Raw genomic sequence first — 14677 nt, forward strand, 5'->3', positions numbered from 1 at the left:
AAACATTTACTATAGGTCTTTACCAGGTTTGCACACACAGTAGCTGGTATTTTGGCCCATTCCTCCATGCAGATCTTCTCGAGAGCAGTGATGTTTTGGGGCTGTCGCCGAGCAACACGGACTTTCAACTCCCGCCACAGATTTTCTATGGGGTTGAGGTCTGGAGACTGGCTAGGCCACTCCAGGACTTTCAAATGCTTCTTACGGAGCCACTCCTTTGTTGCCCGGGCGGTGTGTTTTGGATCATTGTCATGTTGGAAGACCCAGCCTCGTTTCATCTTCAAAGTTCTCACTGATGGAAGGAGGTTTTGGCTCAAAATCTCACGATACATGGCCCCATTCATTCTGTCCTTAACACGGATCAGTCGTCCTGTCCCCTTGGCAGAAAAACAGCCCCATAGCATGATGTTTCCACCCCCATGCTTCACAGTAGGTATGGTGTTCTTGGGATGCAACTCAGTATTCTTCGTCCTCCAAACACGACGAGTTGAGTTTATACCAAAAAGTTCTACTTTGGTTTCATCTGACCACATGACATTCTCCCAATCCTCTGCTGTATCATCCATGTGCTCTCTGGCAAACTTCAGACGGGCCTGGACATGCACTGGCTTCAGCAGCGGAACACGTCTGGCACTGCGGGATTTGATTCCCTGCCGTTGTAGTGTGTTACTGATGGTGACCTTTGTTACTTTGGTCCCAGCTCTCTGCAGGTCATTCACCAGGTCCCCCCGTGTGGTTCTGGGATCTTTGCTCACCGTTCTCATGATCATTTTGACCCCACGCGATGAGATCTTGCGTGGAGCCCCAGATCGAGGGAGATTATCAGTGGTCTTGTATGTCTTCCATTTTCTGATGATTGCTCCCACAGTTGATTTTTTCACACCAAGCTGCTTGCCTATTGTAGATTCACTCTTCCCAGTCCGAGGCTGGCGTGAGGTTCTGGGGGTTCACCGTCTCCGGGCTGGGGCCCTGGCTGGGCCTTGGGGGCTTGGGTCCTGGTTGGTGTGTCGTCGGGGTTGTGGGCGGGTGGGTGTATGGGGGCCCAGCCCTGGCGCGCGGTGCCGCCAGTGCATCGAGCCACCCGGGGGGCTCTTCAACTGGTGGGGGAGGCTGTTACATCTTGCAGGAGCTCTCCTCTCTCCAGGAACTCACTCTGTAGGAGGGGGAGATATAGGAGAGGTGGAGGAAGAACTCAGCCTGGGTGTCTATTGTCTTGTGTAGTCTGGAAGATGAGTGGATGACGGGGTGGGTGCAGTTTTCTCTGTGGGGCCGGGCGGCGCTGCTGAACTGGGCCCCGGTCCGGATGGGCCTGGGCCCCCTTGCCCTGGTGGGTTGCAGAGTATGGGGGTGCCTACTGGGTTCAGCTGGCCGCAGGGAGGGGCCTCCCTCTTCCCGCTGCACCACAATCACCCACACATGCAGGGCCTTGGGGTAAAGGTGTGTCACCAGGGTGCAGGGGAGGCATCCCCCCCTCTGTCCCCTTCTGGCTGCCTGTGCCTCAATTTTATCCCACAACTTAGACACTCACATTACTCACACTCTCATAACACATACATATAGGACCTCTGCTTCTCTCCACCCCAGGGAAGAAGGTAACACTACCTGGATCTGGGTGCAGTTTCCCCCTCCAGGGGCAGGGGTACCTAGACCTGGGGTATAGAGTACGCTTTCCGTACGCGTTCCGGGATAGTGGCGCGGCTCTTCCTTGGTCTCTTGTGCTCTGAGGGCCTCTGGATGTCTGGAGCCTGGATCTCCTCCATACTTGCTTCATGCCCTGGAGGACGGGGCTGTGGCTCCCCACACCCTCTAGCAGATCATTACATGAAGGAACCTTTTAAATACAAGCGCGTCCATGCTCACAGGTGTACAAACGGGTGCTCACACACACAAATGACACCCTTTTTGGCTCCTACCTCAAAGCACACTGTGCGCTGTCGATCTTACGTGCTGCACAATGATGTTTAATATTTAGTATTTACTGTTACATTCCCATAGATCATCGCGATGATGTTGTTTATTATATTGCTCTCTTTTTTTACTTGTTTTCTCTTTTTTCTTTCTCAACAGGTGATCCAGGTGATTGATAAATGTATTTTTTGTCTGTTTGTTTTGTTGGTTTTTGTTTTTTGCCCTTTATCACTGTTCCTCTTCCTCGCTGTTTTTCTTTCCCTACCTCTCTATCTTTCTCTTTCCCCCAGTCATCTCTGTCCCGTGTGTAGCAAGTGAAAGTAAAATAAAATAAACAACACCCCCCCCCCCAAAAAAAAAAAACAACAACAACAACAACAAAGAAACAGAAGTCCTCTGCAGAGCTGAATAATTAAACAAAACACCAGAAATACCACCCTTATTGCAGAACATGGTGGAAGTAGCATCATGGGTGTTGCTTTGGAGCAGCAGTGAACGGCAGTTCTTTGTATGCATTTTAGGTCGTGTGGTGAATATCTCCAGCAGCGTTTCCGCGTTTAACTGAAATCAAAGAAAATAAAATGCTTTTAATTAAGACTCATTTCGTGTCAAAACAATTAATGAACTTAAAAGTAAGGTTTTTAAAAGCACCTCATTTTAATAAATCTACAATGTAAATGTATTGTAAACTTGATCTTTGTGAAAGCGGCTCCACATTTCCCATTTTCATCTTCCCTCTTCAGGTATCCTTCCCCTGGACTCCAGCTTCTCGGGACTCTGTGAGGTCATTGACACCGATGAATATTATTTAGGTGAGATGCACGCTCTCTCACATCTTTATTATGTGAATTTTCTTTTTCCTACTTTCATCTATCAGATTTTATGACATAGTAAACTTACTTCTAAATTCTTTTAGGTCTATGTTATGTTTTTTATTCTGACTCTTGACTTTACTAAATATCACAGCACTGACTCACCGATCATTTCAGAAAAAGGGTCACTCTGATCTAAAAGGTGAACCCGTTCTCGGCTCTGCTTCAAAGTCGACGGGCAGAATGTTTTTGTGTGTGTCCACCTTACCTCTGCACCGCATGAACTTTCAACTTTTTTGAATCAGAACTTTCAGATTGAAAGAAATGTAAAAGCACCTGAAGTGCACACACTGCCCTGATCCACCCCCATAGTCTCTGACTACATTTATAATCTTTGGAAAAGAACGGAGTGGCGAAGGTGCTGACGACGTCACACTCGCCACAGAATCACACTTTCCTGGAGCAGCTTTGGCCCAGCGTAGGTGCGTACCGACCCACGCTGACATTTCTGTAGCTCGCATTGAAAAACTTGATGATGATCTTTGAAATGTTCTCCAAAATCACATTTTGAGATACCGAAACTGGCCTTTTCTTGTCATTCCTTGTCATGTTTTCTGAGCTGCAGTGACTCATTCTCTCATATGTGTGTTTATGTGTGAAGCCAGAGTTATTCCAGTGTATAACAGCTCATCAGAACTGCTGTCGGCGGTTATGGAGGAGGCGGGAGGACTGGGAGTGGATATCGTTGTTGACTCTGGAGGTAAAAAAATAAAATTGCTTTTCCTCACATCTTCTCCTTCTAGTTTAGATACTTGAAGTTTCTACACTATCTGGATGTCCAATCACGCAAAACTTCAGTTTTACAGATGTTTGCAGCCACTCAACAAGGCACCTTTGATGAGTTGTGATGGAATGACTAAAATATCTGTAATATAAAGACTTCCTGCCACAGCTTGTATATTGAGACTGTGTCGTGCACCTGTTTTATACGTCGTGGACACACCTGTGCTCCTCTCATGACTGTCCTCCATCCTTCATTGATGCATCCTTCAAGGTGCTGCAGTCAGACATCTGGTCACAGACAGGATGAAGAGGCACAAATCAGACACATTATAAAAGACATTTGTGTATGTTTGTGTGTGTGTGTGTGTGTGTGTGTGTGTGTGTGTGTGTGTAGTTTACTCAAATTACTTCCACACAAACATGACATCATCAGTGTGCTGGGAGTGGGCGGCCACTGGGTTACATCCCACCAAGACCTGCAGGTGAGCTGGGGTCAGACTCAACAGCGGCATCATAAATTGATAACTTCATAGTTTATTATTACTATTTGAACAGAAATAACCTCTCTGGCTTTAAAGCATCTGAATGCAGCTCAGCTAGGGGAGGGTCTGTGCTGACAGACGTGGGTTACTGACCTGATAGCCTGACTGCCTCTGGGTGGGTCCGAGGGTGGCGTGAGGTTCTGGGGGTTCACCGTCTCCGGGCTGGGGCCCTGGCTGGGCCTTGGGGGCTTGGGTCCTGGTTGGTGTGTCGTCGGGGTTGTGGGCGGGTGGGTGTATGGGTCTGTCTTCAGTATCACTTTCCTCACCTCTCTGTGTCTCGCAATTTGCAGTTGGATCCTCCAGATTGCAGATTACTTTATTTAAAATCAGCCTCTGTGTCCTTCCTCAACCCTGAAGTCTGGACAGCATCATCATCGCAGCAAGGAAGATACCTCCGTATCCTGTTCTTGCAGCATATAATCTAAAACCTTAACCCTGTAATGTGCATTTCTGAAGCCTTAACTGACTTTTGCAGATATTCTGAAGGATATCGTGGAGAAGATGTCATGATCCTACAAACCTTCCTAAAAGTTGAGAAATGCCTAAATATATAGAGAAATGCCGAAATATTGTCCTCCTCGCAGTACAGCTCATCCATAACCCAACCCACGTGTTCCACTTGTTTTTCCGGGGATGCGCACCGATCCTGCGCAGAACGCCGCCCTGCTTTTCTTCTTTTTCTGTTTTTTTTACAGTCGTACATTTTCATGTGCAGCGCTTTTTGTCCTCTCTGCAGCCTCATTCAGGACCAAACCCCAGCTTCAGTAAGTGTGAGGCCTCCGCTACATCTTACAGTTTTCGTTTGTCGGCAGCTTGTTTGAATTTTAGCGGATTTAAGGAGGCGTCGGGCCGACCTGCAAACTGAAAGTCAGCGTTATGTAAGAGAGAGAGAGACGCTGGTGAAAAGTCTTCTGATTTTCTTCGATCAAAGGCTTTTAAACGGGAAGTTTGGACAAATTATTAATTCCACGCTGTAATTTACAGTCACGTGCTGTTTGCACATGCCTCGTAAAACCAGTGTTGTCAATTTAGCGACTTTGACGCTATATTTAGCGAGTTTTCAGACCCCCTTCGCGACTTTTTTCCTGAAAAGCGACTAGCGACAAATCTGGCGACTTTTTCTGGTGTTATTAGAGACTTATTTATGACGGTTTTTTTTACGTGAACGAGGGTATCGCCCCTACTCTCAACAAGCAGCGGTTGCTGTCGTTGGCACCTCGCCCGCGCCAAAGCGCTCACAGGTGGAGGATGGTCCTCACGCAGCTGCTATCAGGGTAGGAGATGTTCACCTCTATGCGTCCAAACTGCAAATGAATCGCGCATGAGCGAAGCCGCTGCTCCCGCACTGACTAACGCAGTCAGTTCTTCACTGTTATGCTGTTTTGTGGATCACAAGGTTTAAAACTACTCATAAACACACACACACACACACACACACACAAAGTAACTCCACCAGAGTGCCTATTTCGGGTCACTTTTGCCGGTGCAAACCCGGATAAAGGTGCAGGGTTGGGATTGTGACATTAAAAAAAAACAAACAACAATTGCTAAAAGAAATTTAATTTGTAGTTCTAAATAAATTCTAAATGCATTTAAGACGTTTTTTACTCACTTTGTCTCTTCCACGATGTTATTTCTCTCTCCAACAACGTAGTTTACAATTAAACGAAACTTATTTAATCCACATTCTGCAGTGCATTTCAAAGCTGCAGTATGTGCATTCAATTCATTTCTCCCCTGAAACTATTGGAGCAATATATGTAGATTTGTTTTCCCACTATTTTTCTCTCTGGAACTGTCATCGTGACTCAGCAGGCTTCCGTTTTTCACTTTGACCTCTACGCACTTACAGAGCTGACTCACTTTATCTAAACGTAAGTCTGTTTGCCTCCTGTTGGTGTGTTTAACGCAGCGGTTGTCAAACCCTCTTTCACAAACAGAGAAAAACAGCCATGAAAAACTTTTGTTTGACATCCGCGAAACTGCTCATTTACCCGTGCAGCGCCCTACATGTACAATATCCAAGTAAGAAATACAGGAGATGAGTGATCTGGTTTACAATGAGGCACTGTTTCAATTCTGCTTTAAAAATATGCAGAACATCCCTTTATCCTAATTAAAGGGGGGGGGGGGAGAGGAGATGTGTGTATTCATGATCGTTTATGTTAATGAGAGTGTGGGGAGTGAGTTGGAGGGCGGGGTGGGGTGGGCTGCTTTTAACCATGTAAAGCACTTTGTGCTACATTTTTTGTATGAAGAGTGCTTTATAGATAAAGATTGATTGATAATAAGCTATTCCAGTATTTACTTCCTTAAACTGACAGTGCACTTTTTTCCCTCACTGATTTTTCCCCTTAGACTTCCACCAGGCCTGAAGCTGCACTTAGATGTAACATACATATTCACGGTTGGGCCAGTTATCCAACAGCTACAGATGAAAAACTGGGGAGAGAATTTAAAAACTAAAGCAGACAAACACTAAATTGAGAAGGAAATAGGCCATCTATAGTATCTGACACATAAAGGACACACTTGGAACAAAGGGACAGAAAACTCAGGCGGTGGCTGCCCTCCCATGCAACCACCGTGTCAGGGCAGGCACCCCAGCCTCAGTGAGCTAACTGTGCCTTCAGGCTGCAGCAACTAGGAAAACTGCACAGCCCAGAGAACCAAATAAAAGTCTACATTGGGGCTGGACTGTATGCCTGCACAGGGACACAGGAAAAAGTGACAGCACTGTGTAGCATAGAGTGGAGAAAAAGTCAAAAACACCTGCCAGAAAATTTTCGTGCAGGAACCCCCCCCCCCCCCCCCCCCCCCGCCTTTTTTTTTTTTAAACGTTTCCCACACAAATAAAAAATAAAACAACACAGATGATTGTGCTTAGCTGTGAGCACTGGGTCGTGATGCTGACATCTCAGTACATTCATGTCAGGCTGCAATTAAATGAATATTTTAGAGAATTCTTTAATTTTATCTGTTTGTACGATTTTTTTTTTAATATAATAAAAAAATCAAATTCAGCCTGATAATGTCGCTAAAACTTTATTTTTCTTAGATAGCCATTGCTCCCAGAGCAGGGCCCACCTCCAAGTTGAACCAACACTTGTGTGAACTCATGACTTCAGACACTGATGCCTCTCTCTCTTTGTACAGACATGTCAATCCGAGTTGCCGTGGTAACTGGAAGTAACAAGGGCATTGGTCTGGCCATTGTCCGAGCGCTCTGCAAGCAGTTTGAAGGAGACGTTTACCTCACTGCCAGAAATGTGTAAGTGACTCACCTGGTGACACCTGGACCAAGTTGATAAATGTTCACGTATCTGCAGTTTAATCATCTCAACACTTTTGCATACCCAGAGCTTAAACAAAACTAAAGCTCGGTCAGAGCTAACAGGAACTGCATCTGTGGTTTGTTTGTTCATCCAAGCTTCTTGCTTCAGGCTCTGAGCACGCACACGGGGGTAAAAAAGAACGTTTGATTATTTCAACCTGAAATTGTGAACACGTCTTGCTGCACATTTGTTCCATTATGTGTACAGCAAATGACCGTGGTAATGTGGCCAGGCCAGTGATGGAACTTCATCATGTTTCAGGGCCTTTGGGGACAAAATGAAGAGAGAGAGACTGAGAATCTCAGCTGGTATAAGGTGTAAATGATGAGATTGAAGACAAAGTGAATATAAATGAGGATGTTTTGCTCCTCTTGCAGAGGCCGTGGTGAGGCAGCGGTGAAGGCTCTGAACTCAGAGGGACTGAAGCCCCTGTTTCACCAGCTGGACATCGACGATCTGGACAGCATCAAAACCGCCGCTGAGTTCTTCAAACAGAAATACGGAGGAGTGGACGTCCTCATCAATAACGCTGGGATAGCTTTCAAAGGTAATTAACTTCTTGTGCTGATGTATATCATAGTGCTGTGGAGCTGCACACACTGTTGACGGAGATCACGCTGTCTCCTCAGTGGCAGACACGACTCCGTTTGGCACCCAGGCGGAGGTGACCCTCAAGACAAACTTCCTCTCCACCAGAAAGATGTGGACTGTCTTCAGTGAGATCATCAAGTCTGGAGGTACAGCTGGACCTAGGGCTGTGCGATATGACCAAAATCTCATATCCCGATAAAAGACCTCGACCGTCCCGATAACGATATAAATCATAAAAATTTTAAATTTTCTGTAAATTCTGTGAATCTCGGGCAGCTCGACTTGCGTGACGTGTTTCCAGCTGGGTGTCGTGTACCTGGAGTCGAGTGTTTTAACCGATGCATGAAACGATACATTTTTAGACATAAGTTGTAAAGGCCGCCGTTTTCTTTGTGAGTATTTATTTCACGGCGTGCTGCGGGGAAAAGCCTGTTCTAACGTTTGAGTCTAAGGTTTATTTTTTAGCACCTGGCGGCTCTTCTTTGTTCCTCATCCATAAACACTCTGCATACTTTTTCACGCGATTCAGTTTATTTTGAAAAGTTTCAACAGGATCTTGAGCTTTATTCTGAAAGGTTTATGTCGAAAATAAACAAGCGGACACGTGATGGTTTTACCGTCGTTGTTGCTAACGACAACGCATAAAAACAGTCGCTTGTCCGTCCTTAGTGTGGTTATATTAAATATAAGAGAAAGAGAGAACTTTAAGAAATTAATACAGCCACTACAGTGACCATCAGAACCATGAAAAAATATTGCCGTAAACAGTTTATTTTGCGACACCATGAAACAAATGATAGCGCAAAATGAAACGATAGATGTTTTTATATCGTCATCTGATATATATCGTTATATCGAACAGCCCTAGCTGGACCCAGTCTGCATCATATTTTACTTGAAAGTTTGCATTTTTAATTGAGTGAGCGTACATGTCAGTAACTGATAATGAGAAACTTTTAGTTTTTAAATATATTAGACATCAATCAGGAAGAGTTGTTTGGAGTCTTCTTCTTGATGATGTCTGTATCCTAGCTGTATGCCAGTTCGCTTCTTCAGATGATAAAACTATGCATCTTCGATTATGCAGCCTCCCTTGCTATTTGTCCTCCAAATTAATTTTAAGACCTCCTTCAGCATGGCTTACTGAGATTTATTTCTGCCTGACAGGCAGGAGAGCAGAGGACAGATGAGAAGAATAGGCATTGGCTAAAGAAAGCAGGAAAGCTTTTTCACAGCAGCCATTCTGATACATCATAGCTACATAAACACGGGTCTAAAAAAACAAGAACACACATTTAACTGAACATCAGAAGTCCTCCTGGAGAACCTGCTCAAAGCTTATCCATCAGTCTCTGAAACAAACCTCAGATGGAAGCTGTTTGGAGTTTAAAGTTTAAAGGACTCTAAGAGCACGAAGGAGACAAACGTCCTGTTTGTTTTCCATCTTCAGATTCTTGTGTGTGTACGTCTGTGTGTTTTAGGTCGTGTGGTGAACGTCTCCAGCATGGTTAGTGTCAGTGCTTTGAGCAAGTGCAGCCCGGACCTCCAGCAGCGTTTCCGCAACGAGAACATCACAGAGGAGGAGCTGGTGGAACTGATGCAACGATTTGTCGATGAGGCCAAGAAAGGCGAACATAAAGAGCGCGGCTGGCCTGACACGGCCTATGGAGTGTCTAAAATTGGAGTGACGGTACGTTTGATTAGTGCGTTCGCTGTTATTAAATCAGAGCCATGAAGATTTGACCTGAAACCATATTATAAGACACTGATTATATTTGTGTGTGGATGTTTTTAAAGGTGCTGTCCATGATTCATGCTCGTCGTCTGACCAAGGAGAGACCGAATGATGGGGTAACTGAAATATATAACTAACAATGCAGAACTTCTATATTCAGTGGGTTGTTTTTTTTTTTTTTTTGTGGTCTTGGGTCCATGAAATTAGGGGTGGGCGACAGAAACGATATAAATTTGGCCAACGATAGAGAATTGCGCTATCGCGATAGAGCGATAGCGCATGTTGATGATGTCATCAAGCTGCGCCTGTTTTGGTCAAAAGCATCGCAGCGGCTACAACCATTATCATCTGCAAATTATGGCGGGCGACAGTCACAGCAAAGAGATTAAGCACTTTTGAAGTATGGGGAAAGCCAAAAACTGTGCTTCCTCCACTTCCGTAACATTGATTCATTAATGTTGAATTCTCTCGCAGCTGTTCTATTCCCATAACTAACCTCGTATTGTGGATGAATGATCTCAGTTGTTCTCCTGACTGAAGTATGTATAGCATCCTGCTGTGCGATTGCATTTGTCCCAAACCACCAGAATCCCTCACGTTAACTTTTATCGAGTGGAAAAAAAAGTTGGCGTTCATCCTCCAGCTTCACTGTGCTAATGTTATGCTAACATAGCTGTGTCGCTAGCAATCACGTAGCACAACATTATATACCAGGTAGTCCAACTTCAGTAACCCTGCGAACGCCACTGCTGTTTAGTTTTCTGTCTTCATTTATGTTGGAAGTGGTAGTTTCAAAAATCTATCAGTCAGAACATGGTATGTCATGTTTAGGTGGAAACTAGCGAGCTAACTTCCTGTTAACTTCTAACTCCGTTAAATTTAATAAATTCTGTATTTACATATATCGCCCAGACCTACATTAAATCGTCGTTGCTAACAGATTTTGTTTTCATTTGATTCTTTTAAAAGATCCTGTTGAACGCCTGCTGCCCAGGATGGGTGCGCACTGACATGGCTGGACCAAAAGCTCCCAAGTCGCCAGACGAGGGCGCTGTCACGCCGGTCTACCTGGCTTTGCTGCCACCTGGAGCCAAAGAGCCTCATGGACAGTTTGTCTCTGAAAAGACTGTTCAGAAGTGGTGATGAGCGTGTGAAACTCAAAGCGATAACACAATTTGGTGAAATCGCAAAACTGTGAAACATTTAAAGAATGAAAGTCACCCAACATAACAAACAATCAGTAACATAAACTGACATTGCTAAAGCTCTGGGATGGGTTTTTTTTAGGACAGAGTTTAACTCTTATCCAAATAGTTTGGTAATAGAACCCAAATTGTTCGTTTTATTCTCAGTAACAGTACAGTACTGTGTGTGTGTCTGCTAGCTGGAACGAATCAAAATGAAAGTGAATCTTTGAAATGTTGAATTGTCGGCAAAGCCTTCAGTACATAACATTTTCATATCTTTGACTTCATATACTTGCCTTAACTGGATTAAGCTAATTGTTCAGAATTACTAGAATTCTATACAAAATGCTGTTTTTTTGTGTTTCTTTAAAATAAAACATGTGGATCTCCAGTCAAAATACCAAATAAAGTGACTTCAAAACATAAGGTTGAGTGGTCTGAATGTTACAGTGTCCCTGTATTACACACCCAGAGTGCATCAGCCACTCCTCCACCATCTTCACCTTTTCTTTGGTTTGTCCAGTTTCCTCTTCACGTTTCTGTAAGGAAATCTGTCTCCAGCATCTCGGAGCTCTCGGATATTTTCTCTATAATAAGATTCTTTGGAACATTTTTGGCCATTTTGAGAATAAGCAAACCTGTAAAAGCTGATGCTCTGCACTTAACCAGCGTATAAACAATTGTCTGTTTAATCAGGACAGCAGCAGTTTTCAGCTGTATTAACAGAATAATTTTTTTCATTTTGGTTCAGTATTGAATGTTATTGTTTTATGTGTACTTTTAATATTCAACTACCTGTTAGTTTATCATTGCTTTACATGCTGATAATGTTCAAAACTCCACCCAGCTTCCCTCCCACTATTTGCAGTATATCATTCATTGTCCTCTGCATCCCTCTCAGTGCTGCTACAGCTCCCTTCAGAATCACAACAGCAGTAAGTAAGAAACCTTTTTTATCTTTTGTTCCACATTTGGTAGCTGACTGTTTCTTAAAATCTTCTCATAATTCTGAGGAAATGGTTATATCCAAATATCCTCTTTTAAAATAAAAATGGACTGAAAACAGAGAGTACATTTTAATCATATCTCAACTTAAAAGTAGGTCTAATCATATTTTTACATGTTATAAAAAGATGTCCCAAATCGGTTTATTTTTTCTTGAAGTTTCATCAAGGCTGTCGTTCTTAACATTCAGGGGATTTCATAACATGTTTTCCTTTTTCGAATCTAATTTATGATCAAACTGATTTAATGCGATGCTATAATTCCACAGCCACATTTAAAACGGTTTCAAAAACATGAGTTTATATTAAAAATGAGTTTTATGATAAATTCTGCAAATTTTGATTTAATCCATCTTTAATTTCTTGTGTTTTTCATTGAAAATATATTTGGATTTGTCTGTTTTAACATGTCGTCATGACTCTGCAAGTCTTACAATCAGCCCTCTTACACTGCTGATAAGAGAACTGACCTACAACTAAGGAGCTATTCCATAAATATTCATACATGTTTTTTCTGATGTGGGAATACATGTGAATGCCTCAGCCTGATTCTCCTGATATTGTCCTGCAGCTTTATGTCCTCCAATCTGATAATCAGTGGCTCAACATGAAACTTCATACACTCATATCTCTCTTTCTGCATGTGCAGACATGTCGACCAAGGTTGCAGTGGTTACTGGCAGTAACAAAGGCATCGGTCTGGCCATCGTCCAAGCGCTCTGCAAGCAGTTCGATGGAGACGTTTACATCACCTCCAGAGATGTGTAAGTGACTCACCTGGTGACAACTGGACCTGGTTGATGTGAAGGCCTTCACGTGTAACTGTGGTTTTTATATCTAGACATTCACCTAACTCTGAAGTTTCACAGTGAGGTCCACAAATATTCAATTAACTGAGAAGTACATGAAACTTTTTTGGTCCTTTTGCAGAGGTCGGGGTGAGGAAGCAGTGAAGACTCTGAACTCAGAGGGACTCAAACCCAAGTTCCACCAGCTGGACATCAATGACTTGAACAGCATTAAAAACGTTGCTGCCTACTTTAAAGGGAAGTATGGAGGAGTGGACATTCTCATCAATAATGCTGGAACAGCATTCAAAGGTAGCATTAGAACTCTATAATAATACATATCATCCTGGATCAATGTATATGGTAGTTTAATACTGCAGCTATGAATTGAAGTGGATGGCGTTCACAGCATGTTAACTTTTTCCTTTCAGCGTCAGATCCAACTCCCTTAGGTGTTCAGGCAGAGGTGATCCTGACGACAAACTTTTTCGGAACTAGAGACACGTCGACACATTTCCTGCCAATGATCAGAGCTGGAGGTACAGATGCAGAGACTCTGGTGCTAAGTGCACAAAAAGTAAACAAAGGCATTCAGATTTGGTGTCACTCTAAGATGGGGTCACATGCATCCTGTTTGTTTGAATCAGTTTTAATTGTCATTGACATTAGTCTATCAGGAGTAATAAATATCCTATATATGTATCTCTCTCTCTCTCTCTGTGTCTGTCTATCTATCTATCTATCTATCTATCTATCTATCTATCTATCTATCTATCTATCTATCTATCTATCTATCTATCTATCTAGATATATAGATATATATAAACTGTTTCTATAATTTTGAGTGTTTCTAAAGTTCACTGATCTAGCTGTAAAATGGAAGCTGTATAGTTCTGCCTAAGCTGAGTAACCCAGACACCACTTTAACAAAAGTCCTCTGCAGAGCTGAATAATTGAATGAAACACCAGAAATACCACCCTTATTGTAGAACATGGTGGAAGTAGCATCATGGGTGTTGCTTTGGAGCAGCAGTGAACGGCAGTTCTTTGTATGTATTTTAGGTCGTGTGGTGAATATCTCCAGCATGCTTAGTGTCACGGGTTTAAAGCAATGCAGCCCAGAACTCCAGCAGCGTTTCCGCAGCGAGGACATCACAGAGGACGAGCTGGTGGCACTGATGAGAAAATTCCTCGATGATGCCAAGAAAGGCGAACACAAGCAGCATGGTTGGCCTGATATGGCATATTCAGTGTCTAAGATTGGAGTGACGGTACATTTACCCAGTTTTTCTTCAGGATGTTAGATTAGGAGGTTGACTAATGAACTGATTAACTGAATCAATTCAAGCCTTTTTTTTTCTCGGAGACTCTGATTATAAATATGGGTGTTTGTTTGTGTTTTAAGGTGCTGTCCATGATTCATGCTCGTCGTCTGTCTAAGGAGAGACCAAATGACAGGGTAACTAAAATAAGACAAGCTCTAATGAACTTACATACAAAGCCATCTCCGAACCTTTTGGAGTCCACTGAAACCTCATTTCTTATTCATGGACTCGTTGTTATTCGTTTTTCCAGATCCTCTTGAATGCCTGCTGTCCAGGATGGGTGCGCACTGACCTCACTTCACCAGATGCTCCCAAGTCACCAGACGAGGGCGCCATCACTCCTGTCTACCTGGCCCTGTTGCCTCCAGGAGCCAAAGAGCCTCAGGGAAAGTTTCTCTCCGACAAGGAAGTCCAGCCGTGGTGAAAGAGAGTTTAGTGTGTGATTCCACATGAAGAATTATTTGCAAGAGATTTAAGATTTAAGAAAAGTGATGTTCCAGGCATCAAATACACACACCATAGCATACCATAAAATAATCTGTGTTAAAGTGACAGTGTTCATGATGACTACTCAATTTGTGGCCTGTTTCTAAAACTGGATTCCTTCCTTTTTGATGTACAACTCAAACTTGCATTAACTGAAATCAAATAAAGTGCTTTTAATTAA

At 43.3% G+C, this 14677-nt stretch overlaps 2 protein-coding genes and 1 long non-coding RNA gene across 7 annotated transcripts; 2 read left to right on the top strand and 1 right to left on the bottom strand.

Annotated features, from left to right (window-relative positions):
* Nucleotides 1-536: 536 nt before the first annotated feature.
* Nucleotides 537-4710, bottom strand: LOC146655245 (uncharacterized). Of its 2 annotated transcripts, none has more exons than XR_014914237.1 (4): nt 4139-4710; nt 3700-3979; nt 2560-2685; nt 537-2469 (listed from the first exon to the last, which is right to left on the bottom strand). It is a non-coding gene; the product is annotated as an uncharacterized LOC146655245 (long non-coding RNA). The 2 variants fall into 2 exon arrangements; XR_014914236.1 differs by having other exon boundaries at nt 538-2469; nt 3724-3979.
* Nucleotides 4679-11319, top strand: LOC146655246 (carbonyl reductase [NADPH] 1-like). Of its 4 annotated transcripts, none has more exons than XM_085427163.1 (7): nt 4679-4809; nt 7202-7316; nt 7758-7927; nt 8010-8117; nt 9453-9661; nt 9769-9822; nt 10676-11319. In XM_085427163.1, the coding sequence occupies exons 2-7, from the start codon at nt 7204-7206 to the stop codon at nt 10847-10849; spliced, it is 828 nt and encodes a 275-aa protein (XP_085283289.1). In that variant the 5' UTR covers nt 4679-4809; nt 7202-7203; the 3' UTR covers nt 10850-11319. The 4 variants fall into 4 exon arrangements, with proteins under 4 accessions (XP_085283289.1, XP_085283291.1, XP_085283290.1 ...); XM_085427164.1 differs by lacking the exon at nt 4679-4809 and adding an exon at nt 5301-5319; XM_085427165.1 differs by lacking the exon at nt 8010-8117.
* A 1034-nt stretch (nt 11320-12353) lies between these two features.
* LOC146655247 (carbonyl reductase [NADPH] 1-like) lies at nt 12354-14677 on the top strand. The gene is made up of 6 exons (XM_085427456.1): nt 12354-12661; nt 12828-12997; nt 13117-13224; nt 13748-13956; nt 14091-14144; nt 14261-14677. Exons 1-6 carry the CDS (start codon nt 12549-12551, stop codon nt 14432-14434), a joined length of 828 nt encoding a protein of 275 aa, XP_085283582.1. The 5' UTR covers nt 12354-12548; the 3' UTR covers nt 14435-14677.

This window comes from Rhamphochromis longiceps, linkage group LG13 (assembly GCF_057381845.1).
Source record: "Rhamphochromis longiceps isolate RC_006_pf linkage group LG13, R_longiceps_female_GT1.1, whole genome shotgun sequence".
NCBI lineage: Eukaryota > Metazoa > Chordata > Actinopteri > Cichliformes > Cichlidae > Rhamphochromis > Rhamphochromis longiceps.

Coding starts and splice junctions, on each gene's coding strand:
- LOC146655247 (XM_085427456.1), top strand. CDS start 12,549: ATGTCGACCAAGGTTGCAGTGGTTACTGGCAGTAACAAAGGCATCGGT. Junction 13,225..13,747: donor GCCAATGATCAGAGCTGGAG/GTACAGATGCAG, acceptor TATGTATTTTAG/GTCGTGTGGTGAATATCTCC. Junction 14,145..14,260: donor AGGAGAGACCAAATGACAGG/GTAACTAAAATA, acceptor TCGTTTTTCCAG/ATCCTCTTGAATGCCTGCTG.
- LOC146655246 (XM_085427162.1), top strand. CDS start 7,180: ATGCCTCTCTCTCTTTGTACAGACATGTCAATCCGAGTTGCCGTGGTA. Junction 8,118..9,452: donor TGAGATCATCAAGTCTGGAG/GTACAGCTGGAC, acceptor TGTGTGTTTTAG/GTCGTGTGGTGAACGTCTCC. Junction 9,662..9,768: donor TGTCTAAAATTGGAGTGACG/GTACGTTTGATT, acceptor ATGTTTTTAAAG/GTGCTGTCCATGATTCATGC.